This window comes from Varanus komodoensis, unplaced genomic scaffold (genome assembly GCF_004798865.1).
Source record: "Varanus komodoensis strain SLA01 unplaced genomic scaffold, ASM479886v1 scaffold22, whole genome shotgun sequence".
Lineage (NCBI taxonomy): Eukaryota > Metazoa > Chordata > Lepidosauria > Squamata > Varanidae > Varanus > Varanus komodoensis.
Window position 1 is genome coordinate 18,647,608 of NW_025335606.1, and position 25,933 is coordinate 18,673,540.

Here is a 25,933-nt window from a genome sequence, read left to right on the forward strand (position 1 = left end):
CGCTCAAATACATCGCTCTTTTAATTCCTTCTGTTACCAATTGCAGCACCCCAAAACACCCCAAAAATAATTGGCCAGAGAAAGGCCCCAAAAGTAGTTGGCCAGAGGAAGGCCACATAGTAAAAACACCACAGTTGTACTGTTCCAGAAGGGAGGGGGGATAAGAACAAAATGAACTTTGTGTAACCCACAGCTAACACGCTAGCCTGACCTCGAATACAGTAATCAAAGGGACAGTGGAAACTGGTTCTAGCTGCCATGAAAGTTGCAAATGTGCAGGGAGTAAGAACATGGCAAGCCTGTGTGAATCTCGAGCAGATAAGAAATAGACATGGGAAAATTTTGGTCCTTGACAGAAGAAAGGACTCTTTCTCCAGCACAGGAGGGGTGCATACATTGATGTATTGATGTATTAGATGTGTATTAGGTGACCTAATTGGTTACCTAGGGTATAAAATGCATGTACTGGGGTGCAACTTTTGAGACACTGCTTTGGGCTGAATGTCCCCTTTTGTCTCCCTTTATTCTATAGTGCACTAGAATAAAGCTGATTTTGGCTCTAAGTCTCGTCTCAGGCTCTGTTTGGCTCGGGTCTGGGGTCCACCTGGGTTTGCCCCAGCTGTTGACTGGCTCAGTCCGGTAACACTTCCAACTGCCACTTGGTAGAAGACAAACATTGGGTCTTCTACCTTCTTCATAAATTTTAACAAGAATAATGTTTTCAGCCTTAGTCAAAATTCATGATGATCCAAGCATCTGTAACTTTGCATTTTAAACCCATATAATCACATCATGATTATAGGAATGAAACGGATTATACTTTCAAACCGGTCACTTCCTGGGTGCTCATGGGGGTTGGGGCAAGCACTGGGCTGCGGGATCTTTGAGTTTGGCCTCAAGGTCTTGTCCTGGCTGTGCCACTACCTCATCCTCATTGTTCAAGGCGGTTATTTATTTCGCTCTTGCAGAACGAAAGAAATCACTCCCAGTTCTCAACCTCAAAGGCAGGCGGCTATAGGGTGTGGGGGGGGGGGGGCAGGGGGAGAAGAGAACCTGTGCCCCAGCTAGCCATACTGTAACACGCCGTCCTTTCAGCGACTCCTTCGACGCCTACCTCAACCGCCTCCTCCACCAACCGTCCCCCCCTCCCGCCCAAGCACAACTCCCTCTCACCTTGGTGTACTCGGACACTTCCTTCTCCTTTTCTTTGGGTATATGCGCCGGGACCGAGACTGAGGGCACCTGGATAGAGGCCACGGTGTTGTTACTCCCGCCGGAGGAGACTGCCCGAACCGCGCACCCCGGTAACCCCAGCAACCTTTGCAAGCCCGCAAGCCTTCTCAAGGCCGCCATGGTCAACAATGTAACCGGAAGCGGAAACTTGTAGCTCTTCACCCCTGGGAGTGAGCCGTAAAGGAGACGATAGGAAGGAAATATTTCTCGTTCCTCCTTCCCGGAACAGCGCCAGAAAGGGTCTAATTAACTCCGACGTCTGGAAGGGGCGGTGAATTTCGAGATCCCCGGAACACTTCAGTAGGCTGAATTTGAAGCAGGGAGGGAGGTAAGAGAGTGGGTGTTTCCTCGATTTCTCTTGGCATGATAAAAACAGCTCCAGCCCACGAAGTTACCTCATGTAGTCTGTTGAAGACTTCTAGCGAATTCGGGAGCTTATTATCGAACAGGCCTGAGATAGTTTATCGCTTGAGGAAGAACAAAAAAGCCACACATTCCCAGTGTGAGGATCAACTGCTGGCCTCTTGAATGTGGTTCAAAGCCCAGTTGCTTATCTACAGTTAAAAAAGAGAAGCTGGGAATAAATAGTACATGCTTCACCCGGCTTGTTTTGCAGATATGCTGTAATTCAGTACGGTATTGGTAATTAGAGCTGAAAGGCACGAATTTGGTGGGGAGCTGCCTTATGCTACAATCTCGTGGCCACTTACCTGGAAGTTAGCCCCTTGAGCTCAACGGGGCTAACTTCTGAATAGACATGTGTAGGGTTCCCCTGTCAGTGTCTTCTTTGGCCCGCCCATCTCTGATCACAGTGATTTACTTCCAAGCTACTCGAATCCAAAGAGATAAATTGTAACACTATCCAACCACGTCACCTTTAGGAGGAAGTAACTTGAGCATGGTCGAGCGGGGAGGGGCACTGAGACTTGTCCTAAAGAACGCTGATTGGCAGACCGCTTCCGCTGATCTAGTCATAGAATGGGCAGCTATTTGGGATGACACGGGCCAATAGGCGTTCTTTCGTAAGAAGCAGGGCGGGAGAACGCTCCGGTGTCACCGTCGACGACGGTGGTGACGACGAGAGTCTTGGGGGGGGAGGCTGCAGAGGCGCCGTCGCCGCCATTTTGTGAGGCGGGTCGTGTGGCGAGGCATCCCCGTTAGGGGTAACCCCCCCCCCCATCCGCTTCTGGCATTAGGGAAACATTGACCAGGTGAGCGAGGGTGGTGAGGAGAGGCCGGGCGCTCTGAGAAGGCGGGCCTCCACGGAGAGTTGAGACGGAAGGGGGCGGTCTGACTTTTGGCTTCCCCGCCGTGACAGGCCATCGATTTGGCGGCCTTAGAAGTGTGGTACTTCTTTGTGGTGGGCCTCGACCAGAAGAGGGTCCTAGACTTAAACGGCCGCACGGAGCCTTGCGGCGCGTTAAACAGCCAACGGATTTTTCTGTGGCGGAAGTTCTCGTGCTCTTGGAGCTCGCTCAGTCTGGAAATGTTTTGTTCGGCTCGCAGACACGGAGGGGGATGAAAATGATGGGCTTGCGAAAAGGCATGAACGTCAAAGCCGTCCAGGAGTTTCTTTTGTGGACTGAAGCCCACTCCCCCCAGGTGGGGGAAATGAAGAATTAAGCATTATAGCAAGCATTGGGTGCACTTATTTAGGGTGTATCTAATTAACTAAAAGCCCGATTAACTTTAATGTTAAGTTTAGAGAATTAGTGTAGTCTTAGCAAAACTAACATTGGCTACAACCTGTTGTTGGTACAAAGTGGGAAAACTGTAAAGATTGCTACTAAAAGCACCACGAAATGCAAGAGATGCTCTAGAGGCCTGTGACATTTCTGTGTATACCAGATAACAATAAAGAGTTGCAACACCTTAATTGCTAATAATCATACTAGAATATGTGGTATTTAAAGGTAAAATCCTATGCATGCTTATTTAGTTCTATTATATCTATCCTTTTTCCTGCAAACAGTATGGAGTGACTTACATAATCCTCTTCCTTTTCACTTTATCTTCCAAGAGCCCTGTGAGATAGATTAGGCTAAGAGTCAAAAGTCACCCAGTGAGCTTAATGTGAATGGTAACCAGAATCCAGATCACCTGGGTACCAGTTCAGTGCTCTAATCTCTACATCACTCTGGACAGTAAACTACTGTGCTGGGAGTTGTAGGACTTTTCTTCAGTCTAAGCATGTATCAAATTGTGCCCTAATTAGGGTAGTAACACTCCAGTGACTGACACAAGTTTTCTTTACCACAGCAGACTAAAGGTATCTCTCTGGAAGCTGAAAGTGGTGACCATTGACAGCCACAATAATTGCTGAAACCCCAGTTTTACTAACTTCGCAGGTTAATTCGAGAACTGTAGTGAAAAGGACTTGATTAAGACCTAAATTAAAATAGTTCAGTTTTGCTGGTAAAGTTTGCCTCAGTAAGTTTGTGCTGAATGTTCCTCTAAAGCATTTTTTTAATTAAAAGATAATTAGTTTCTGTTTGGCAAGGACAGCTATGCTTGAAACTGTATTGCCTGATATATTAAATGCTTTGAGGCTTTGTATATGATGGATAGTATCTAGTTAAACTTCTTTCTTAAGGAGGTGTAATTGGCTGGTACTATTCATTTAACCCTATGGGTCATATATTATTACAAATGCTGGTTTTATGGTTTAAAGCAGTGTTGGAGGACCAGAGGTCAGCCAGGAATTGTTGGGCTAGAACTTCCCATCAGCTTCAACCAGTATGACTAACAGTCAAGGAGTCTTCTTCTGACATTGTAACCCAGCCTCCTCCAATCTGATGTCCCCCAGGAGTGCTGGACTGCAGTGTTCATCATCTCACCCAACATACTTAGTGACTAAAGGTTAACAACGATGGGAAATGGAATCAAACATCTAGAAGGTATCAAGTTGGGGAAGGCTTGTCTAACCTCTGGTGAATTAAACATTTAAGCTCGTAATGTGCTTGTTAGTACCAAAGGTGAAGCTAGAGATACCTCATTAGTTGGAAGATTACTGTGGTGTAGTATATCCTCCTTTGCATGTAACTTCTGTAAACATTGTGGCAATTTTCACTTTTCTATTAGGCTTTTCATATAGTTTAAGAAACCCAGTATATTAATAGCTCCAGAATCATTATATGGTCTCTCAAAATACTGACTTAACCTTCAAAGTCATGCTGTGTGATAATAAAAATGTGTAAAGCTATTTACCTAGCAGAAGTGTCCTGCTTTTCTATTCTTAACTTGATGTTAACTAGAATATTTTTAATTACAGCTTCAGTTTGGCAGAGTTAGCAGGATGTGTTTCTCTGTGTTGATTGTTTGAAAGCAAGCATTTTGGGCTACTATGAGAGCTTTGTTTGGCAGCAGGGGTATGCAACCTTATTTGCCCCCAGTGTTCAACACAAGTTTCCATAAGCCAAGCCAACATGACCGATGCCCAGAAACAGAGTGCTGTACTCCAGAACACTTGGAGGTCACCAGGTTACCTACCCTTGTTCAGAATCTCATTGTAAGGGAGATGAAAGAAGAAGCTTTTAGATTAGCTGTAACTTAGTAAGGGACAATAGTTTTCTTAGTTTAAGGGTCTTAGATTCCTGTTTAATGTGGGGAATAAAATTGAGTAGTTCACGAGCTACAAATTATTTTTCTGTCTTTGGATTTAGTGACAAGCTAATTTAATAGTTAAGGATCTGCATTTAGAAAATCTTCTTTCACATGGGCTTCAAACCTGATATGGTTCCCTGTCAGCAAGGGATCATAAACAGAGACATGGGCCCATTACAAGCAATGTTAAGCTTGTCACACTAGTAGGCTTTGCCTCTACTTGAGACCAAATCATATGTACCATATGTTAAAGGTTCATTTACATTGATATTCTGTAATGTGATACATACAATTGTAGCTCATTGGTTTACATAGAACAAAGTGCTCAGGCTCTCCATAAGAAATAAACCCATAGAATTGCAGACTAAAATGCTAAAACACAGAAAATAGTAGGTCAATGTTTCACTTTCTTGAAGCACTCTCATGTTTAATTCCAAGATTACTATGCTTAAACAAAAGATTTTAGGAAAGTTGTTGATCTGAAAGTGAAACCTCTGGCCGAGGTTCCAGGGGCATTTTTGCAGCTCTGGAGCAAGAACTGGAAGGGAAAAGGAGCAGTTAAGTTCCTGCCTCTGGTACCTGAGGACCAATTTCTCCACTGCAATTTGCAGCCTCTCTCCCTGGCCTCACACCACTTGGGGCTGGCAGTGACTATTTGTCAATGATTCAGATTGTTGGACAGCAGACCTAGATGTGAATTTTGTCTGCTACAGCAGATTAACCCAGCTTCTCTTCTAAACGAATATTTAGGTACTGCAGTGTTTTCATATAGCTGTGTTGATAAGTGATGATAAAAATATCCTAGCAATCATCCTTAATAACAAACAATGTGAAATTATTCCAAACAAGTAGAATATGCAGGCTTTTATTGTAAGCCCTGCATTTTAACATGCATTGTGATATTAAGGATAACGGATAATTTTAAAATGCAATTGCTTCCTTCAGAACAGATTCTTATAATCAATCTATGTTACTACCTCCTTTCCCAAATAAAAGTAGTCAGGTTTACTATAAGAAGAAAATCCAAAATCCTCACTGGCATAATTATTAAGCCTAATATAGGTATTGTACTGCTATGGATTTTAAAATTGTGTCGCATCCCAGCTATTTAAAACCAGTGACCTTACTTTGGTTTACGTTTTCCTATTCTAGCTGGTTGTGAAGAACTTATTTCTAATAAATGTCTTTAGGTAAAATAGTAATTTCTGTATGTGAGTGTATTTAACCACATGTGTGCACAATCTGGCCAAATAGTTTTAATTTGGCATATGCTAGCAAAAGAAAGATACTAGTATTAAGGCACTTGTAGAGAGAATGGCCAGTTTGTAATTTTCTGTTGTTTCAGTTGTGTTCTTTCCTGTGTGTTGTAAACTCACATGACTGTCTTCTTTTTTGCAAGTGACTACTGACTCTAAGAAATGTAATTAATTTTAGGGTGCAGTGCGAGAATGGGGAAGAACACTTCCCATATAAAGAATTTTTCTGTTTACTGTATTTTTGTGTTGAGGCTCAAAATGCTTTAGATCCATAAATTTTTTAATTCTCTCAAACCTCTGAAATACAGAAGAGTATTATCCCTCACACAATAATATTATCAAGGTCATATAGCCAGTTCATATAACCAGACGATTACATAGGAATATGTGTAGAATCTCAGCAACTAGGCACATGTGAGTAAACTGTTAGACCCTGCTTCTTTTCAAGAGCTTGAAATGATTTCCAGTAAATGGAAGCAGTCTAAGGATACTGTCCTTAGGATACTGTCCTTAGACAAAAAAACTCATCTTTTTTTGGATGAGTTCTGTATATGACCCAGGAACATTGATACCTGGTTTTACAAAAAGGATGCTTATTATTAGTTATCAAGCTATAGAGAAAATCTGTGCCAACCCCACCCCAACAATCTCTAAGTTTTTTTCTTTATTTTCCTTGCAGAGATAATTTAGATCTTACCTCCTGAAACCCACTGGAATGGCAGGCATCCACTGAAGAGCCTTGCATTGGGAGCTTCCTGAAGTACTTCAACTTCACGGGTAGCAATGGAATATGAAAGGAGGTAAAATATTTCTCCAATTACTTCTAGGCCCTTGGAATAACAGAGAGACCTTATATCTTACAACTTCAGGAAGGGTTTCATAATGTTGGGGACCTTTACCTATAGTATGACAGCTCAGGAATCTCATTTCTTGAATCACTGAAACTGCAGAAGGAATTGAAAAGCCCTGGATTACTTAAGTTTGTTCTGGCAAGTTGGAAGTGTTGCCACAAACAGTGTTAGATCACTGGATCATATTTTGACAGCTTAGACATTGTTATTGGGGTTGGAATGCATGCTTTTATTTTTGTTGCACTCTGCCTTCAGGCTCAAGGATAATTTACTTCGACATGGGAGCCTTTTGTGTGGGAAGGAAACTCATCATTTGTCCTACTTCCATAGTTTCTGCATCCAAGCAACCACTACTGGAACTGCATGTGAAAACATTTCTTATGCTGTGGCAGTTATATATGAATCAGCTTCTAGCTGTTGGGGCATAAATGCAATGAGGGTTCTGTGGTACTGCCCAGCCATCAGACTTTGGATTTTAGTTGTATTTAGCATCTATAGCCTGTCATGCAAGAATGTGAGACTGTAACCAGATTGGTGTTCCCTTGCTGATATTAGTGAAAGATTGTGGAAATCTCTGGCTTTTCAGAGGCTGTTGTGTTACAGCTTTCATTATCCCTTTCCATTGGCCATACTGCTGGGGAATGATGGAAACTAGAGTCAAACAACATCTGGAGGGCTATATGTTTCATAACCTTGCTTTTATGGGGAGTGGAGCCCTTCTAGTATTTGCTTCATGAGAACAGATAGTAAGCATGTAGCTTGCTTGAAAAAAAAACACACTTCTCTGGTGCTTTCTTGTGCTCATCCATGGTAGTCCTAGGAAGACTGACAAAGGGCTCAAAAAGAGATACTGCCCTTTCATAGTCATTATTGGTACTGATACCTCAGCATAGTTCTCACTATATAACTTTCACTGCATACACTTTAGAGGTGGTCGTGGGGATCGGACAGGACGGTATGGTGCTGTTGACCAGACTCAAGATGAGGGATCAGAAGGTCGGAATCAGAGGGATCACGACTACAGAGATATGGATTATCGATCCTACATGCGAGATTTCAACAGCCAGGAGGCTACCAATGACTATGATGATTCCTCCGAGGAACACAGTGTGGAAGTAAGTTGAGAGGGGGCCACTTAGAAAATGTTTGTCTATTTTTGGAACTGAGACAGAGGTTGGATGCTGTGGTTTGTGTGTGTCTTTGAGATGCTGCCCTCTCTGAGGAATACCTTCAGATGGAAGCATTTTCGCAGCTAGCATGTGAAGGAATAGGATTTCTCATTCATTTTTGGTCCCTTTGACTGTGCCTGTGTATCACTATAGTTGTGATGAGAGGGATTTCCTTAGGCTTATGCTTCAGCAATTCAAACTCCCTGGTGGTAGTGTGCTATTCAAAATGGTTCCTGAGGCAACTTAAGAAGCCACCACATTCAAGTATGTGGCTGACTGGGAAGGGTTACTGCAGGTTATATGGAGGGATTATGGAGGAGAAGTCTTCATGAGTCTTGGGATAGGGACTGGAACAGGGCTTGTGAAGAAATCTTGGTTGCTAGCCTAGTTCAAGAGGAACAGTAAGTATATTGCCTGATCAGACCCACTTTTTCCTCCTGAAAGCAGGGACAGTCAACAAACCATGCATCTTTTTTTCTGTGGTTTATTATGTGCAAACGGGGAACTATGGCTTGTTTCTCCCCTGATAAATTGGAGTCATAAGGCTCAGGTTATTGCAGCCTTATGATTTTGGCATATCTGAGGAGGGGTAAGCCAAATTCCAAGTTCACACAAAGATAAACCATGGATGCAAGGTATAGAAAATGTTCTAATAATAATAATAACAATGATGATGATGATGATGATGATGATTGTTTTGTATTTTGGCCACTCTGGCTTGTAGGAGGAGCCAGCAATAGCATTGCTGCTCAAGTAAGAAAATCCAGGATACCTTGGAAATCTGGATTATTGTTATGTCCAAGACAAACTACTGTGTGTATTTGGAAGAGTGCTTTTTGTGGTGCCATGATAGGCAGTGGAGGGAAAACTCTTGGTACAGTAATTTCCAATACATTTTATAGGAAAATGCTAGGCATTGTTCTACATGACTAGCTTCTTTTCCGTCAAGGTCAGTTGTGCTTATTTAGCCTTCCTCTTTTGTGCTGTTCTTGCTCAGGATTCCTATGAGGCTTCCTCAGGATCAGAGACACAACGAAGAAAACGAGACAGCCCCAATGAACAGCTAGGATTTCCTGGTGATGGTGACTACCGGGACCAGGACTACCGAACTGAGCAAGAGGAGGAAGAACAGAAGGCTAGCAGCATCATCATGCTGAGGATGCTGCCCCAGGCTGCCACTGAGAATGATGTATGTTAGAAGCTCAAGCTGAGAGGCACTGCTCTTGGGTCTTTGGGTCTTTGCAGTCTGGATGATCACCTCTTTTTCCAGTGGCTTTTCTCTATCTAATACACTATAATGTTGACATAATTGATTCCCTCTATATCTTCACAGATCCGGGCCCAACTGCAGTCACATGGATTCCAGCCTCGTGAGGTGCGTCTGATGCGGAATAAAGCTTCAGGTGAGGTTCCGTTCACAGTTCTGTCTTGTCTCTTCTTTTGGTATGGTTGTAGCATTTCATCTACCATGTGACACACTCTGAACTAGAGTGTGATATGCCAGGCATGTGCAGCAATTTTGCCCTGTGGCATTAAAGACTTAGTTGTGGTCTCTATTTTGTATTTCCCTACAGCATTTAGAATCAATTAGGTCTTCATATGTCAGCTGTGTATTGAGAAGTAACCCCTAAAATATTCCTCTAGTTCTGTGTCATTCGCATCCTGAAAGCCTGGAACTCAGTAGCTCCTCTGCTGTATAATTAGCTTGAAAAAATAGCAGAATATTAGATCCTGGTCCTGGTCTGTTCTTTTCCAAGTTTCATTGCACTTTATGTATATGTGAGCCTCCTGAGAACTAGTAGCTCAGCATTTCTTTCCATATGAATATTAGTTCTTCTTTGGTTTCTGCCTTTCTTGCTTTCTGTTCAGAGTAAAATATGGAAATATAGTGATGAAGGATGAAGATGACCCCTTTGGATATACACTGTGCCTTCCATTTGACTATATTTGAATAGACGAGTTGGTTTGCATGGATCCTTCTTGGATCTTTGCAGCCTTCTTGGATCTTTGCAGCCTTTTAAAAGACTGGTACTGATGATGGAAGAGATATTAAGATAGGTTACACAATTTTTGATCCACCAATTTGAATGGAGCCTTCCTGCCACATTTGGCTCACCAGCAGCTTGGTACATTTTCTGTGGGGTGGGTTCCTAAACTTTCTGGAGGGATTTCCAGTTTGTGAGTTGGAATGGAGGGAGGGTTGTCACATGCTTGTCTGACTACAGTGTGTGTTTGGTGAGTTTGTTTGGTTTGGTGGATCATAAGTTGTGTGCAGGCCTAGACTAAGGAAAGTGGGATACTGACAATTTAGAACTGCCTTGAAAAGTGCAAGGATGGCAAGAGATCCTTCTAGTCTACTCCAAAAAGAAACTGTCCCATCTTTATAACTAAGGACTATTTCTAGAATAAAGTTTTAAACCAAGCAGGTAAGTCCAGTCCTTCTTTGCAAGGTTACTTTCTACATATCTCATGCGCGTGCACACATTTGCTGCCTTTGAGTCAGGGTTGTGTATCTTTTCTTTTTTTTAAACAAGTTCTGTATGTGACCATATCTCTTTATACCTGCCTTGTGTTGTCCCAGGCCTGAGAGGGGCTGGCAGGTACTTCAAGATGGAGGGTACAGAAAGGCACCCTGCAGCCAAAGGCTGAGAGAAGCAAATTAAAATTGCAATGCATTTCTATTCATGGAAAGTCCATTTGTACAAGGACTCTGCAGGCCTTGAGAATAAAATAGCCCTAGAGGTTTGTAACCTCTTGAGTACTACCCTTAGCAGACTGCTCTTGTCTGTGTATGTTCAGTTTCCTTTAAACACATTGTTTTCCATAGCAGAATAGCACATCAATGCATAGACTCCCAACATTATGCTTAATTCCAGTGTTGTTAACTAAGAAAGTAAGAGAGAAAGGTGATTCATTATCATATTAGCTGTCTGAATTTAGTGTCCCTTCTCAGGGTCTGTACTGACCTTCTTCTAGCCTTGGGGCATGTTATTTGTGCTTGTGTTTAGATATATGGCAGGGAATATTTCTTTATCTCATGCTTCTTTGCAACAGCTTTGTGAGTGAGACTACTGTTTTGGTTGTACAGCTGGGATAATGAGGGTTAAGAGTGACTGACTGAAAGTCATTCAGTAGGTCTTAAGGTTGAACTGGGATTTGAACCCAGCTACAAGTCCAACAGACTTAGCTTTGTGTCTCTTCAAGATACTATAGCTGTTCCCCCTTGCTGTGAGTGCTCTTACGTGATAAGTGTTTTTAGGAGCTATTCCCAAACCTTAACAGGCACTACAGTTTGCTGAGAACAGCAAGAAGAGCAGTAAGAAGGAGCAGCCAGTAGAGATGCTTTGAAACAGCTATTGCTTACACTATGGAAAAAGTAAGAGGTAGATAACAGAAGATATTACTGCTAGCAGAATGGTAGGAATTCATCTGTTTTGACCCATTGCTCCATCAAGCTGTTGTGCCCTTTGGACCCATTACAAATCAACTGATAAAGGCACTAGACTGGGAGCTAGAACTCCACTATTCTGGTTCCAAATCTGGGGGAGAGAGGCCATCTTGAGATTCAAGTAGCAGTGAACAGCATCAATCTATCAAACATTTCTTGTTTGGGATCATCAGAAGATCAGGTCCTTTCCTTTTTGTAACCAGCATCTGAGTCTGCACCACCCCACTATACAACTAGGGTGTCCTTTCTGTGCCTTTCCACCCTCCCCTGTTTTCTTCCCCGCACCCTGCCCTCACCCCATTTGGTACAGCGACAGGGGTGCGTGATGTTGGCTGGATCTGTTGACTAACACACTGCGTCTGTATCTGAATGCTGTCCTCCAGGTCAGAGCCGGGGCTTCGCCTTCGTCGAGTTTAATCACTTGCAGGACGCTACACGATGGATGGAAGCCAATCAGGTTGCTTTGCTGCACTTGAAACCCACAAGTACTGCTACTGTTAATGACCAATCCAAACACCTGGTTCATATGACAAGCCCTAGCTGCCTTCCCCATAGGGAATCACTTAAGGGGGAAGGGAGAGTGGAGTTAGGTTTGAGGATCCTGCACTGTCTCCAGTCCCAGGAATTAAAATAGGAGAGCGGAAACTGGGAGTTTGACTTCTGGGTTCTATCCAGGTCCCAAAAAAAGGGATTCTAACATATTGGAGTAACGCACAAGGAATCAGGGCTTCAGGGTAGCATTAACTACTTGGGAAGTGGGCTAGCTCCTGCATTTGAGTTCCATGTTGAGGAAAAGAAGGGGTTCTAGCAAGTAGAGTAGGGAAACAAAGGAGCTGGCTTTGATGCATAGTAGTGGGCGCTATGGGAGTTCCTGGTTGAAAGATGTAAGGGCTAGAGCAGTCAAGACTCCTGTGTGCTCTCTCCTGCTCTGGAAATATGCATGATCTTTAGTGTGACATAGGCTGTAGCATTCCTAGGATGTAAGCAGCCTCAGTAGAAGTGAAAGCTGGCCCATGTGTTGGCTGGCTGGTTTCTCTCCCTAGTCTGCCAGAGAGTATTGTGACAGGGATGTGAGTTCTCTTAAACTGCAATCAGACAGTAGGATGAAGATTTCCTAGGAGGACTTTTATCCTTCACAGCTACTCTGTGTTGACAGCCCATGTATGTGAGATGCTGTGTTCTCTCCAGCACTGTAGGATCACAGTAGAGGTGTGAATGACTACAGGCCAAGCTTTTAGACCCAAAACTGTGTCTGTTCTGACCAAAGCTTCAAACTGTAATCTTATTTCCAAACAGCCATAAAGTTGGTGAAAATGCAGCCCTAGCCCAAACTGTTTGGGTTTTGCTGTGCTTATGAAATCATGGCAGTTGCCTCTGCCATCTCCTCCTTCTTCTCCTTCTCCTGTTCTCTTGTGTTGGCGGTGTAGCAGGGCTGTGTGTGCGCATCCCCAGTGGGAGCTGACACATGTATTCCTGGCATGGCTGAGATGATGCACTTTGCTCTGGATGTGGGAGGGGTGTGCAAAAATGGGGTGAACAGACAGGTATGAGTGGAAGATTCTTTTTGAGTACAAGCTATAGGAGCGTGTTAAAGTAACAGCATTTTATTTTGGTAGGATTGTAGTGGGCCAGAGGTAGATAAGGCTCTTGTATCTGTCAGAACAACTTTCTAGCCTATGAGGTCTTGATTAAGTTGTTTTTAGGAAATGCTTTTGGAAAGTGCTCTGATTCAGCTCTCTAGTTCTTCTAGTGTGTGGCCTGTTAATTGTGAGATGCCCTTGCCAGGTGTGGAGAGCCTGCAAATGAGTATAGCAGTACTTTTCAAAGACCAGTGTAGAAGGAAGAAAATTAAGTGAAAAGCAATAAAGTTGGGGGTGTATGTGTGGGCAGAATAAAGTAGGAAGTCAAATATTGACCACCTGGGAATCTGTATGTAGCCTAAAACCTTATTCTAGTTTTCCCAAATGCTTTCACCTTTTGAATAGACTTGCAATCAGAACCTTGGGTGTTCCTCCAAGCCTGCCCTTAAATGGAAGTCTGTAGAACCATACCAGAGACTTGGTATGAATACTGAATTGGTACTGAATAAGAGAGTGATGCCTAGTTAGGGAAAGGTGCCCATTGTGGGGGCATAGTGGCTCTGGGGAGGGAATAAAAATACATGTTTTAGCTTGCAGGACAAAAGGTCAAAACAGGTTATTCTAGTGGCAAAGAGGTATTGTATGGCGGTGTCTCGGAGCACAGCTGCATTCTCTCTGTTTCTCCTTCTCTCCATCTTTCTTTCTGTCTCTCTCCGACACACTCTCCCTCCATCACAGCAGCCGGACGTCCCGGTGCCTTGGGTAGAGACAGGTGCCTCTGTTGGGCAGATTAGGTGTGTGCTAGCCAAGTAGCCAGGCTCCAAACCTCTCTCAGCCTATGCTCCCTTCCCTCCCTCACCCTCATCCATTCAGCTGAAGGGTTTGAACCTCTCCTTCTTTCTGCTGCGGCAGTGATGGGCGCCTTCTCTTCACCTCTGCTCTAGAATCTCATTGCAGTGTTTCTCTCCCTGTAGCATTGCCTAACCATCCTTGGCCAGAAGGTCTCCATGCACTACAGTGACCCTAAACCCAAGATCAACGAGGACTGGCTCTGCAGTAAGGTACCTGCTTTGGGATCAGAATATGAAATATGGCTACCATGTGATGATCAGAGGAATAGGTGTGGAGTTTGTGAGGGTACTGTGCTGCTGGCAGAGTAGCTGAGAGAAGTAATGGCGCTCTGCAGGAGAGCAGCAATGGATGTCATCTTCCAGGCACAAGGACTGCCTAAGAAGTGGATAGTGCTGTGCAAACTTAAATCAGCATTGGGAAAAAAAGTTCCATGATCAGAATCAGTTAGGCAAATTAAATATGTGCTGATTTGGATTGTTGTTCTTTCAAAAGCAGGATTTAGAATGGTTTTGGCAGTGATTGTGGGGACTGGAAGGAAATGAATTATAGTAAACTCTTATAGTAAACTCTTATTTACTCTTATAGTAAACTCTTATTATAGTAAACTCTGAATGGTTGGCAGAGATCAAGACACAGTAGCAGTGACAAAGCATAGACTTCTGAGTTTGTGCCAAGTATTTTTCAATTCCCTTATACATATTTTTAACAACTATGATAAGAAATGCAGGAAGGAAATGTGATGAAGGCAGAACACTAGTGGGAATTTGTTTTGCACTTTATTTTATTGAACTTAATAGGATCATGCTTATTACAAGGTTTTGCCATATACAGAGATTTCTTAAAGACTAAGTCAATGTATGTCTGATTTCTCAATAGTGTGGAGTGCAGAATTTCAAGCGCAGAGAGAAGTGTTTCAAGTGTGGCATTCCTAGATCTGGTAAATTTAACATCTTGGTTCTGTTTAGTGCATTGGTTTCCTTCAACATACAGACCTCTCTTCATTTGTTTATCCTTTGTGATCCTTCACCTTTTAACAGAAGCTGAGCAGAAACTACCCCCTGGTAGTCGCTTGGACCAGCTAGTGGCTCTGTCAGGGCGGGAACTAAGTCAAGGCCTTCTGCCCCTCCCACAGCCATACCAGGTGTCAGCAGCCCTGTCCGCTCAGCCTGTGGCCCAGATGTCAGAACCTTGTGCTGAGAATGCGAATGACAGTGAGTATGGAGTTCCTGGGCAATGTGGCTTCAGCTATGTGGCTGAAGCAATTGAGTCTAAATCAGTTTAGCTTTCATAGTGTCTTCCCAGTGAAACTGCAAGTTGCAGTAGGAAAAGCCTGCTGAGATTGCCTTGTTAGACTTCTTGACCTCTTCACTGAATTACCAATTCCAAGGTACCTTGGAGACTCCATGACAACTCACATAGTTTAATACTAGTGTAGACAGACAGCACGTAAGATTTTGGTATAACAGTTACAGTCCCAATTTGACTGTGGAATGGATTCTGATTGGTTTAATTTGTCTGAGAGCCTGGACTTCTACTTACAGCTTCTAGGATGGAGAAGGGAATTTTTCTAATAAGTTTAAGTAGAGTTTAATTGTGGAGAGGCAGGAAACGCTGATGGGATTTGAATATCTTTCTTGGATTTATGAGTCTGTGAACATAGGACAATGTGGACTAAGAGCTGCATTGACTGAAGATCCCTTCTGGGTACCGCAAGAGAAGACAGGTGGATTAAAATTGTGGTTTAAATATGGATATGGCTGTGGCATAAAAGTGAATACTGGTATATGTTACAGCCATTGCCTAGCCACTTTGTCTCAGCTGCCTCTCTCTGCTTCTACTGAGGTACAAAGCACTTATCAGCTGCTTACCTGATACTGGGTGCTTGTTTCTCAGGCAGCTGCAGATAGCAATGTTTTTACTGCTGAGAAATGAAACATCCCATTGCTAAGTGTTTGAAATGAAAACAGTGTAACCTCCTTGTACTTCAGGCAATTGCTTTCCAGTCATTTTGTTCCCCAGCATGAGATGGTGACAGCAGTGAAGTATATAGCAGTGCTTAGTTTATGGGTGCACTGCACAACTACATGTACATTAAAGAGAGTGCTCAGAGCATTTTCACAATGGTCTGTGATTCTCTGTATATACATCTTCCTATTATAATTTAGCGGAAAGTACAGGGGCTTTTTCCATTTTTCTCTGCAGTGATAAGAGCCAGAAACTTGATCTTTGTTTTAAAAAACAAACCTAAGAAAGCCAAGAATATGTAGATCTTGTAGAAGTTGTATTATATAGCACATTCTAAAGTTCTTGTTTACATATTAATCTTGTTGGATGAAAGGTCTGAGGGAGGAAGCTAAAAGAGGCTAAAGTTCTTACTACTATTCTGTCTCTTATTCTTGACAGCCATCATCCTGCGAAACCTGAATCCTCATAGCACAATGGACTCCATTTTGAGTGCCTTGGCGCCATATGCTGTTCTCTCTTCATCAAATGTCCGTGTTATCAAAGACAAGCAGACACAACTCAACCGTGGTTTTGCTTTCATTCAGCTCTCTACCATTGTGGTGAGTGCCACAAGCAGCCCGAAGTTAAAGCTCCAACCTGGCTTTAGAGGCTGATGGTGGGAAAAGGGTCCCATGGTTGCTTAGAATAAAGAGTTGGTTGGTGGCCTTGAGCTTTTAATCTGGAGGATGCCAGGAGGGGAGTGTGGGAACCAACTCATTACCTGCAACCTGTGGTTCCAAAGTTGTCACTCTTCCCTCCCACAACCATATCCAATCTTCTGTCTTCACATGACTAGGAGAAGAAGAATTTCATTCAGGCTTCTAGTTTTACTGTTCATACAATTCATGAACAAATGTGCATACTGATTGATTGCTACAGCAATTATTGTGGTTGGCAACTAAATAGAACCTTGGAACACAATCTGAAACCCTTTTTTGAGTGTCACATGTGCCATTGGCTCTACAGAATTATCCACTTGGTGGGGGGGAATTAATAATAATTTTGTTTCTGAATATGCATCGCTTTCAAGGATACTTGCTAGCAAAATGATAAAGATTACGTCTAAGTGCCAAAAGGAAAAACTGGTAGATACAGGACAAAGCAATGCTTCTTAGAGAGATGGAAAATAAGTGTCCTTATTGTATGACTGAAATAAACATTCATAATTTGCCACAATAGCTTGTTGCATCATACTTAACAATAGTTTGGTTCAGTGTTAACTGTATTTCCTTATGATATATTCTTTTAAATAGAAAAGAAGGCTTCAATTTATTGGCTAGAACCTTAAGTGCTACTTGGATTGAGAGATGGTAATACATTTCTGGTACTCCCCACCTTTTCCTTGATCAGCTGGCCTTCATGTAGTATCACAGCCTGCTTCTGAAGTACTGTTTCAAAAGACATTTGGGTTGGACTTAACAGGATTAGTTTCATGGGTCACTGGAAACTTCCTGAGGAGTTTGCTAATGCAGAGACATGGATTCAGTTTTCAGAGACAGTGACTGTATACTTCAATAGGCTTAAGAACAAAATCTGAATTTAACCAAGTTATCATTTAAAAGAGGGACAGATAATATAACTAGAGGAAAGTCAGTGGCTTTATTTTTAAGGATATACATATTAGGAATTTGATAAACTATGCAGGCTGTTGTCATACACGCTGCCCATGTGCCTTGGACTGGCTTGTGGGCTTCAAAATCTCTGTGGTCCATAATGCGCTGACAGCAGGACGAATAGTCTTGGGAGTGAGGTGCTTTGAGAAGAACAGCAGAGTGCAGGTGTGCCTGGAACTGCTGTCCAAGGCTTCAGAACATCTAAAATGTGGCCTGCATAAGAAGTTGGCATGAGGTGTCACTACATATTTTTTCATTCCTTTTTCTTCTCTCATAGGAGGCAGCTCAGTTGCTGCAGATCCTTCAAGCCCTGCATCCACCATTGAATATTGATGGAAAGACAATTAACGTGGAATTTGCCAAAGGTTCCAAACGGTGAGTAGAGTTGATTTGTCCAGAACTGGACCGTCTGCTGCTGTAGAAAACTTCACTGGTAGTTTTTGTGTCTCTGCAGGGATATGAGTTCATCAGATGGCAACCGTATCAGTGCTGCATCTGTGGCCAGCACTGCCATTGCAGCTGCACAGTGGGCTATCTCACAGGTAATGTTGTGGTTGGGTAACAAAGGAGCTAGGAGAATGATAGCAACTGCTGTTGTTTCTGTTTCTTGTTTGTAAGGCGTTTAACATTTTAGGACACTTAATTCCAAGTATTGTGTATCTGTGCATTTCAGCTAAGGCATACATATGAGAATATATCATAAAGCCTTCTTTTTTTGTCTGATAAATTTCCAAACCGCCCCATACTATGACATAATCACAGAGTATTAATATATAAAAGGTGGAGTATACATGCCATGTATTAATTAAAATAATAATGCAGTTAAAGTGAAACCAAACAGAATTTTGGTTTGTTGGTTCAGATTCTACTAAATAGGAGCTGTGAGAAGCATATTTCACACATCTTTCCCTTCTTCGTGAAATACAGTACTAGAAGAAGCCAGGATCTTTCCCACATGTGAAACTTAATTATGGAAAGTCATCTGTCTCATTAAAACATGGCTTTTCAGGAATACCTTTGACTAAGCTGTCTTCTGTTTTGCAAAGGATCTGTTTTTCTGCAGACTGATTTTTGTTGTTTCATTGCTTCTATAGTTTTGTTGTTTGTTTTGACTTTTTTTCTGGCCACTGAAAATTTTCCCTTTCTTTAGCCATTGTGAATATCATTGGACTGAGGACACAGAAAATACATTCCTAAATGAATGTGTCCATGAATTTGTTTTCCATTTACAGACAGGTGGTTATTCTAGCTTTGGATAAAATCCTCCATCCAGGAAAATTTGTGGTAGGATTTGTATGTATCTAAAGTAAAATTGCCTCTTGTATATGAACAGAAGAGAAATTTGCCAGAAAATGGTTCTTTTTGCCATCCCTATATCTTTTTATAATCCCTTTTAAAGCAACGCATGTAGAATGCCAGTGGTGAAACACTCTTAGTAGTTGTTGAATTGCTTTTCCCCTGAGGGCTTGCCAAAGCCTGAACTTATTCTGCAGGTGGTATAAGAATATTTTGTTGCGGCTGGTATTGCAACCAAAGATCTTGCTGTGGAATCTGGAGGCACTTCAGGGGGTGTGGCATTGTCCCTAAGTGTCTTCCTCTCAGATCTGTTTCAGATGAGCCCTCAGTCTGTCCCTAGTCTGTCTCGCCTAGGGACAGGGAGTTGGAAAATCAGCCAACACACATGCACTCTGTGCACAAACAGATATTCCTTCTTACTCATTCTGTGAGAACTCTGGATTGTGGTCACTACTGTTAGGTGTTTTGCTTATTTGTTTTTAATATATGGAAAGGCACTTTTGAGTTTTTAGAACAGGTTAAGAAACATACATAAGAATCTTGGCATTAGAGTTGATAGGAAAAAAACACTATCTTAGTAACAGATTTCTTGATCTTTCCAATAGGCATCACAGGGCAGTGAGGCAGCCTGGGCTGCTCAGGATGAACAATCTGTAGATTATGGTTACTACCAGCAAGATGAGACCTATGGCGCTCAGGGTTTGGAGGCTGCCATGTACTCCCAAGCATATCTGAAAGGCTCCCAGTCACAGACTGGCACTTCTGGGGCAGTGGCTGTTGGGAAGGCTGACAAAATTCATGGTGAAGGCCCAGTGACAGGTAAAGTACCCCACCTCATTCCACCTTTTCTGTAATTGTTCTCTGCCTTCTGACTGATTGTGCACTGTCTTGTGCCTCCTTTCTCAAAGTAGCTGAGACTTCACTGGAGCCTGGTGTGCCAGGCATAGACCCTGTGCCTGTTCTGCCAGCTTTCCCCCGTACCACCCAGACCACTGCTGTACCAGTCACATACCAAGCAGCTGGCAGCACAGAAGGGACAGGCTCTGCCCAAGGCAGTGCTGCTACTGCGCAGGTACAGTTGAGGTTGGGGTTTATGCCCTCCGCACTGACTGGGGTTTATGCCCTCTTAGAGTGGGGTTTATGCCCTCTGCACTGACTGATCCAGCCCCTTTCTGTGTTTTCTCCCAGTCTCAGTCATATACCATAGTCTCACCAGCTGTGCTGAAGCCCGAAGTGCCTAATGCTGCTCAGCCTTCCAGTGCAATGCCATGTGTATCCCCCAGCACTTCCAGTCTGCCTGTAACCAGCTCTGTAGGGCAGGAACCTTACACACAATACCGTGAGTGCCACTAATTGGAAAGAACTGAGAGGACAGAAGATGTGATTATTGTAAATTCAGGTCCTGCTAGGGGCAGGGAGCCAGGGTGGGAAACAGGCTCTAGAGTATGTGCTGTCCTGGTTGAGGCATGACTGTGTAGTACATCTCCCCATTTCTCTCTCTGCCCAATTCTAGCTGTTCCGGATGTATCCACGTATCAGTATGATGAAAGTTCTGGCTACTACTATGATCCCCTGACTGGCCTCTACTATGATCCCAATTCCCAGGTGAGTTGAGCTTCTTTTTGGACAGTTCTTGCTTTTCTTCTGAACATGGCAAAGAGATGAAAATAGCTAGGTGTAAAAGGTAAAGGTAAGGATTTCCCCTTGACATTAAGTCCAGTCATGCCTGGCTCTAGGGGGCGGTGCTCATCTCCGTTTCCTAGCCGAGGGAGCCAGCGTTTGTCCATGGTCATGTGGCCAGCATGACTAAACACCGAAGTGCACGGAACACTGTTACCTGCCCACCAAAGTGGTACCTTTTTATCTACTTGCATTTTCATGCTTTCGAACTGCAAGGTTGGCAGGAGCTGGGACAGAGCAATGGGAACTCACTCCGTTGTGCAGATTCGAACCGGCAACCTTTCAGTCAACCAGCCCAGCAGCACAGCGGTTTAAACCACTGCACCACCTGCAGTCCTTGCTTTTCTTCTGAACATGGCAAAGAGATGAGAATAGCTAGGTGAACATCTTCTAAATAGTGATTCTTATAAGCAGATAGTGAGAATGTCTGGACTTCTACTCCCAACCGTGATGAGAAATTGCACTGGTATGTCTGATTACTGCCTTGGCACAAATGTCTCTTTCCAGTATTACTACAATGCCCAGACACAACAGTATCTGTACTGGGAAGGTGAGCGGCGCACGTATGTGCCAGCTTCAGATCCGGCATCAGACAGTCACAAGGATGGTAGCAGTTCAGGAGGCAGCACTGGCAAAGAGGGCAAAGAGAAAAAGGAGAAACATAAAACAAAAACAGCCCAGCAGGTGAGAACCATCTTCTTCCTGCTTATTTGTACCGCTTCTGTACCTGAGCTTGCTTTTTCTAGTCTTTTGCCTGCTTTCCAGCTGACATAAGCCCTTTCAAAGCTCTAGATCTGTGTTGTGCAGTTGTAACACCTTGGTCTTCTCAGGAGATCTAGCCCTCTTTCTGGATTGAGTAACTGGGAAATGGTTGCATAAGGAAGGACTTATCCAACTTTTATGGTGGCGGTACCCTCCAACAACAACAACAAATCAGCCGTGTGGAATGAGGTGGCTTCTTGGAGTATGACTGGAAGCAGTTGCTGGAGAAGCATTCCTGTAGGGGCAGGGCGAGAATTGAATAGTTAGTTTTGGACCCTCTGGGGCCGTTCGATGCAGATGTAGTCCTGAATGTCAGTGGTCTTGTATGGTTCTAATCAGGAGCCATATTAGGGTAGCATGCCTTTCAGTACAAACTGAGAAGTCACTTGTTCATTTTATTTATTTCCTGCATCCTCTCCCCTTCTTGTGGACTGTCCTTCCCAGATTGCAAAGGATATGGAGCGCTGGGCCCGTAGCCTCAACAAACAGAAGGAGAACTTCAAGAACAGCTTCCAGCCAGTCTCTTCCATACGAGAGGATGAAAGGCGGGAATCAGCCACAGCTGATGCAGGCTATGCCATCCTTGAGAAAAAGGTATCTTGCCATCTTTTACAAGAATGAGGCTAGAAATATATCACATAATGTTGATATAGTTGATGGTAATAGTTGGTGCCAAAAATAGCTGACAGCCCTGACACTTGCTGAAGGGTGTTAAGATAGGTTTTTCAGCCTTGCTTGCTATTTTCTCTGCTTTGCAGAATGCATTTAGTGGAGTTGTGGACTAGATGTAGCTATGCTAGAGTCCTTAGTCTGCCTTCCTTGCTAGTGTACTCAGATAGGAGTCTCTGAAGCATAATTATGCCATGCTCCAGTCTTTTTCTCTCAATGTGGGAAGCTCTTTTCAGAAGTCTTTCTTTATTCAGAATTAGCCATTGTCACAAAGCCCTAATGTTCAAATGGTGTGATGGACCTCGTTAAAGAAAGACAATTATTGGAGGTGAAGGACAATTGAGCTCATGAGCTTCTGTGCTAATTTGTCTTTATCATGATTGGGCAGGGCTGCAGTATGTGAACCACCATTATGTTGTCTTTGTCGGTTGCCAAGTGAGGGACCATCTCTGGTGGGTGAATAGAAAAAAAGTGTACTTAATCTTGGCGAAATGATCTGCGAATCTCTCGCAATACTGTCTGTGTGTGTTCTCAGGGTGCATTGGCTGAGAGGCAGCACAGTGGCATGGACCTGTCTAAGTTTGCTGGTGATGACAGGCTGGTAAGTCCCTGCCTTCTAATTTTCTCTGCAACTTAGGTGCTATGGGTCTTCAGTCTGAATAGAGAAGAGGGTGCAGATGCATGGATTCTAGGAGCTTTTGCTTTTCTCTCCTTTTAAGGGTGAGATAATAGGTATGGAGAAGTAGGTCAAAAGAAAGTTTCTCCCTTAGCTTTTGATGGGAATTTAACATGGATAATGGGAAGTCTTGAACACATTTGTTAGCTCTATAGTACCCCCGATTTCTCACTTAGTACATTGTGATAAAGGTTTGCATGAGTTGATGAGGGTGGGAAGGAAGCAGAGATCATGCTGAAGCATTAGATTAATGCAAATAGTTTGGTGGTTGCTTCTGGATCTGATTTCAACTTTGATATTCTTTGTGACTCTCCTGACTTGCAGAGTCCACCCCGAGGCTTAGTGGCTGCTTACAGTGGTGAGAGTGACAGTGAGGAGGAGCAAGAGAAGGCTGCTGATCGGGAAGAGAAATTGACAGATTGGCACAAGCTGGCTTGCCTTCTTTGTCGTAGACAGTTTCCCAGCAAGGAAGCACTTATTCGTCACCAGCAGCTCTCAGGATTGCACAAGGTATGTAGCCAGTGTCTTTGTGCTCTTTCAGTATGCTTCCAGTCTGTTCAGAAGACACGGGTCATGGGGAGAACTATTTTGTTGGTAGTATTAGCTCTTCCTTGCAACTGGATTTTCGCTTGACATTCTGGCCTTTGTTTTATAGTATTCTGCAAGATTCCTTCTAATTCTACATATTCTTTAGTGTTTGCGTGAAAGTGGCAAAGTCTTCCAGCCAACTGAAGTACAGTGCTATCAATATGTTGGTGAAACTCAGCTGCATTTTCCATGTCCTGGGATGTCTATGAAGAGAATTGCTGTCTGATGATTTCCTTCAGAGCTCCAAATGTGTTTCATGAAAACTGAAGGACCTTCTACATGAAAATTACCTGCTACATGAAAATTACCTATCTGCTCAGATTTGTTTCCTGTTGGGTGGTAGTCCTTCTGCATGTTCCACTACCACCACCCAATCATCCAGCAAATGCATAGGAGGACATTATTGATGCCCAAAATGTTGAACCACTTGTTCTGGGAGGCGGCGGTGGGGGCGCACGCGAGGTGGCTCACTCGGAGATCTCCCAGCAAGTCCAAACCCATCTCTGAGCAAGCAAGCCACCACCTCCCTGCCCACGCTGTGAGGCAGTGGTGAGCATGAGCGTACGGGAGGCAGGTGGTGGCAGCTTGCTCACTCGGAGACCATCTCTGAGCGAGCAATCCAACGCCTCCCTGCCCACACAGCAAGCACGTGCACGGCGACCAACAGTGCAGGCCAGTTGGATGGCCATGGCGGGCTGGATCCGTCCCACAGGCCGTAGTTTGAGGACCCATGGCCCAGGCAGTTTTGTATTTTATTCCCAAAATGTTTTCTTTTTCATATACTGCTTTGATTTTTAATATAATTCAACAGATGTTTTGCTTTTTGATTATATGCAGTGGTTTCAGTGTTTTAAAGATACAAAAATACCTTATAAATACTCAGTAAAATGTTAATATGGAAAGTAATGTACATGTTGAGGATTTATGTGGGATCTTTGGTGGACACCAGCTTAGATCTTGTCTTAGTCTTCATGTTCTCTCCCACATTTGCAGCAAAATTTGGAGATTCATCGGCGGGCACACTTGTCAGAGCAAGAGCTTGAGGCACTTGAGAAAAATGATATTGAGGTATGAGGCTGGGGAGTGGCCTCTGTGGTGGACGTATGTAATGGTCCAACACCACACCCTTAACACTCCTTATTCATGATTACCAGCATATGAAATACCGAGATCGTGCAGCTGAACGCAGGGAGAAGTATGGTGTTCCCGAGCCCCCCGAACCCAAGAAGAGGAAGTATTCAGCTGTAACACCTGCCACAGTGTAAGTCCCATGTCTCTCTTGTCGGGACTCACTAGATGAATTAGGAGAGAATTGGGCCCCTTTGCTTAAAAGGGAGAGTCATCCTCATTGTTTGTTGCCAGTTGGCAAGAGGAAAGGACAGAGCCATCCTAATCCTTCGTTTCATTACTGTTTGTTCCCCCATCCCAATATTGCTGCAGGGATTTTGAACAACCAACACGAGATGGACTTGGCAGTGACAACATTGGCAGCCGCATGCTACAGGCCATGGGCTGGAAAGAGGGCAGTGGGCTGGGACGCAAGAAACAGGGTATCGTCACCCCCATTGAGGTACCAGGATCTCTTTCAGACTAGTGTGAACATAGAGCAATGTCTGTCTTTATATTTTTTTCAAGTTGCTTTCTCCTATAGCAGAACTGCATATAGCAGACCTGAACAAGTACTTGAACTGCATTGCTTGGGATGAGGGCTATTTGGTTATCACTCTGAAGCTTGCTTGCAGCTTTGCACACCTTTGTTGAAAAGGAAGTTGCCATGGAAACCAGGAATAAGAGTAGCCAAAGCTGAGGGGGAATTTGGTATTAAATTATGGAGAAGTTTTACAGGGAGGGGCATCAGTGCAGTGGCTAAATCCTAAGTAAGGAAACAGATGCAGGATATCCTAATATTTAAAGTACCATGTAGTTCTGGAGAAGAGTTCTATAAAAGCATTCCAGCATGTGGTGCCCATTTTGTGTCTTTTTCTTCTTTCCTAGGCCCCTACACGCGTCCGTGGGTCTGGCTTAGGTGCACGTGGCAGTTCTTATGGGGCTGTGGCATCAGAGTCCTACCGTGAGGCGTTGCACAAGACAATGCTAACTCGTTTCAACGAGTCAGACTGAGAGTGAGCTCTGTGAGGAGCACCCACCTGTACAGTATTTTGCTGCTGACTGTCTCCCTCCACCCAACTTTCACACAATGTTCCTTTGTTTGACTTTTTTAAATTAAATGTTAAAATGGGCAAGAGGATTTTTACATGACTGAGGCCTGTGGAAGAGAAAGCATGCCACTGGCCATGTGACTGTCAAGACTTCTGTGAATTCTTTTGTTTGTGTACATATATATATATGATACAGAAGTACACTGATGTGCTGTAACATAGTAATCTATTACTAGAACTGCAAGTCCTGTGTATATGCCTGGTTAGAGACAGGCAGCCACTGTGAGGTTAAACTGGACTCCCCTTGTAGTCTGTCCTCTCAGAGTCCATCTGTGATGACAGTTTTTGTGAGGACTGGCTTAGCAAAGGCCTGTTGTTGTCTTTGTATCAACACAATGGGCAGCACTATCCTTTTTTTAAAGCGTTCGATGTAGCCTTTCAACCAGCTCTACATAATAAGGTTCTGAAAAGAAATGGAGAAAACAGCAGTCACT

At 43.4% G+C, this 25,933-nt stretch overlaps 2 protein-coding genes across 5 annotated transcripts in view; one reads left to right on the plus strand and one right to left on the minus strand.

Annotated features, from left to right (window-relative positions):
• The window catches only part of NDUFB11 (NADH:ubiquinone oxidoreductase subunit B11), a 54,220-nt gene extending 52,740 nt beyond the window's left edge, over positions 1 to 1,480 (minus strand). The window contains exon 1 of the mRNA XM_044431579.1: positions 1,174 to 1,480. Coding sequence (XP_044287514.1) covers positions 1,174 to 1,353 — 180 coding nt within the window. The 5' untranslated portion in view covers positions 1,354 to 1,480. The remainder of the gene's footprint in view (positions 1 to 1,173) is intronic.
• Positions 1,438 to 25,927, plus strand: RBM10 (RNA binding motif protein 10). 4 transcript variants are annotated; one of them, XM_044431576.1, is made up of 24 exons: positions 1,438 to 1,561; positions 6,772 to 6,892; positions 7,872 to 8,058; positions 9,110 to 9,301; positions 9,446 to 9,515; positions 11,944 to 12,017; positions 14,115 to 14,201; positions 14,869 to 14,929; positions 15,030 to 15,203; positions 16,396 to 16,556; positions 17,887 to 17,984; positions 18,064 to 18,151; positions 19,511 to 19,724; positions 19,814 to 19,977; positions 20,094 to 20,244; positions 20,419 to 20,510; positions 21,093 to 21,269; positions 21,792 to 21,941; positions 22,552 to 22,617; positions 23,017 to 23,202; positions 24,274 to 24,348; positions 24,435 to 24,541; positions 24,721 to 24,850; positions 25,276 to 25,927. In XM_044431576.1, exons 2-24 carry the CDS (start codon positions 6,876 to 6,878, stop codon positions 25,399 to 25,401), a joined length of 2,847 nt encoding a protein of 948 aa, XP_044287511.1. In that variant the 5' UTR covers positions 1,438 to 1,561; positions 6,772 to 6,875; the 3' UTR covers positions 25,402 to 25,927. The 4 variants fall into 4 exon arrangements, with proteins under 4 accessions (XP_044287511.1, XP_044287510.1, XP_044287513.1 ...); XM_044431575.1 differs by lacking the exon at positions 1,438 to 1,561 and adding an exon at positions 2,330 to 2,444; XM_044431578.1 differs by lacking the exon at positions 1,438 to 1,561 and adding an exon at positions 2,330 to 2,444 and having other exon boundaries at positions 19,817 to 19,977.
• Positions 25,928 to 25,933: the final 6 nt, after the last annotated feature.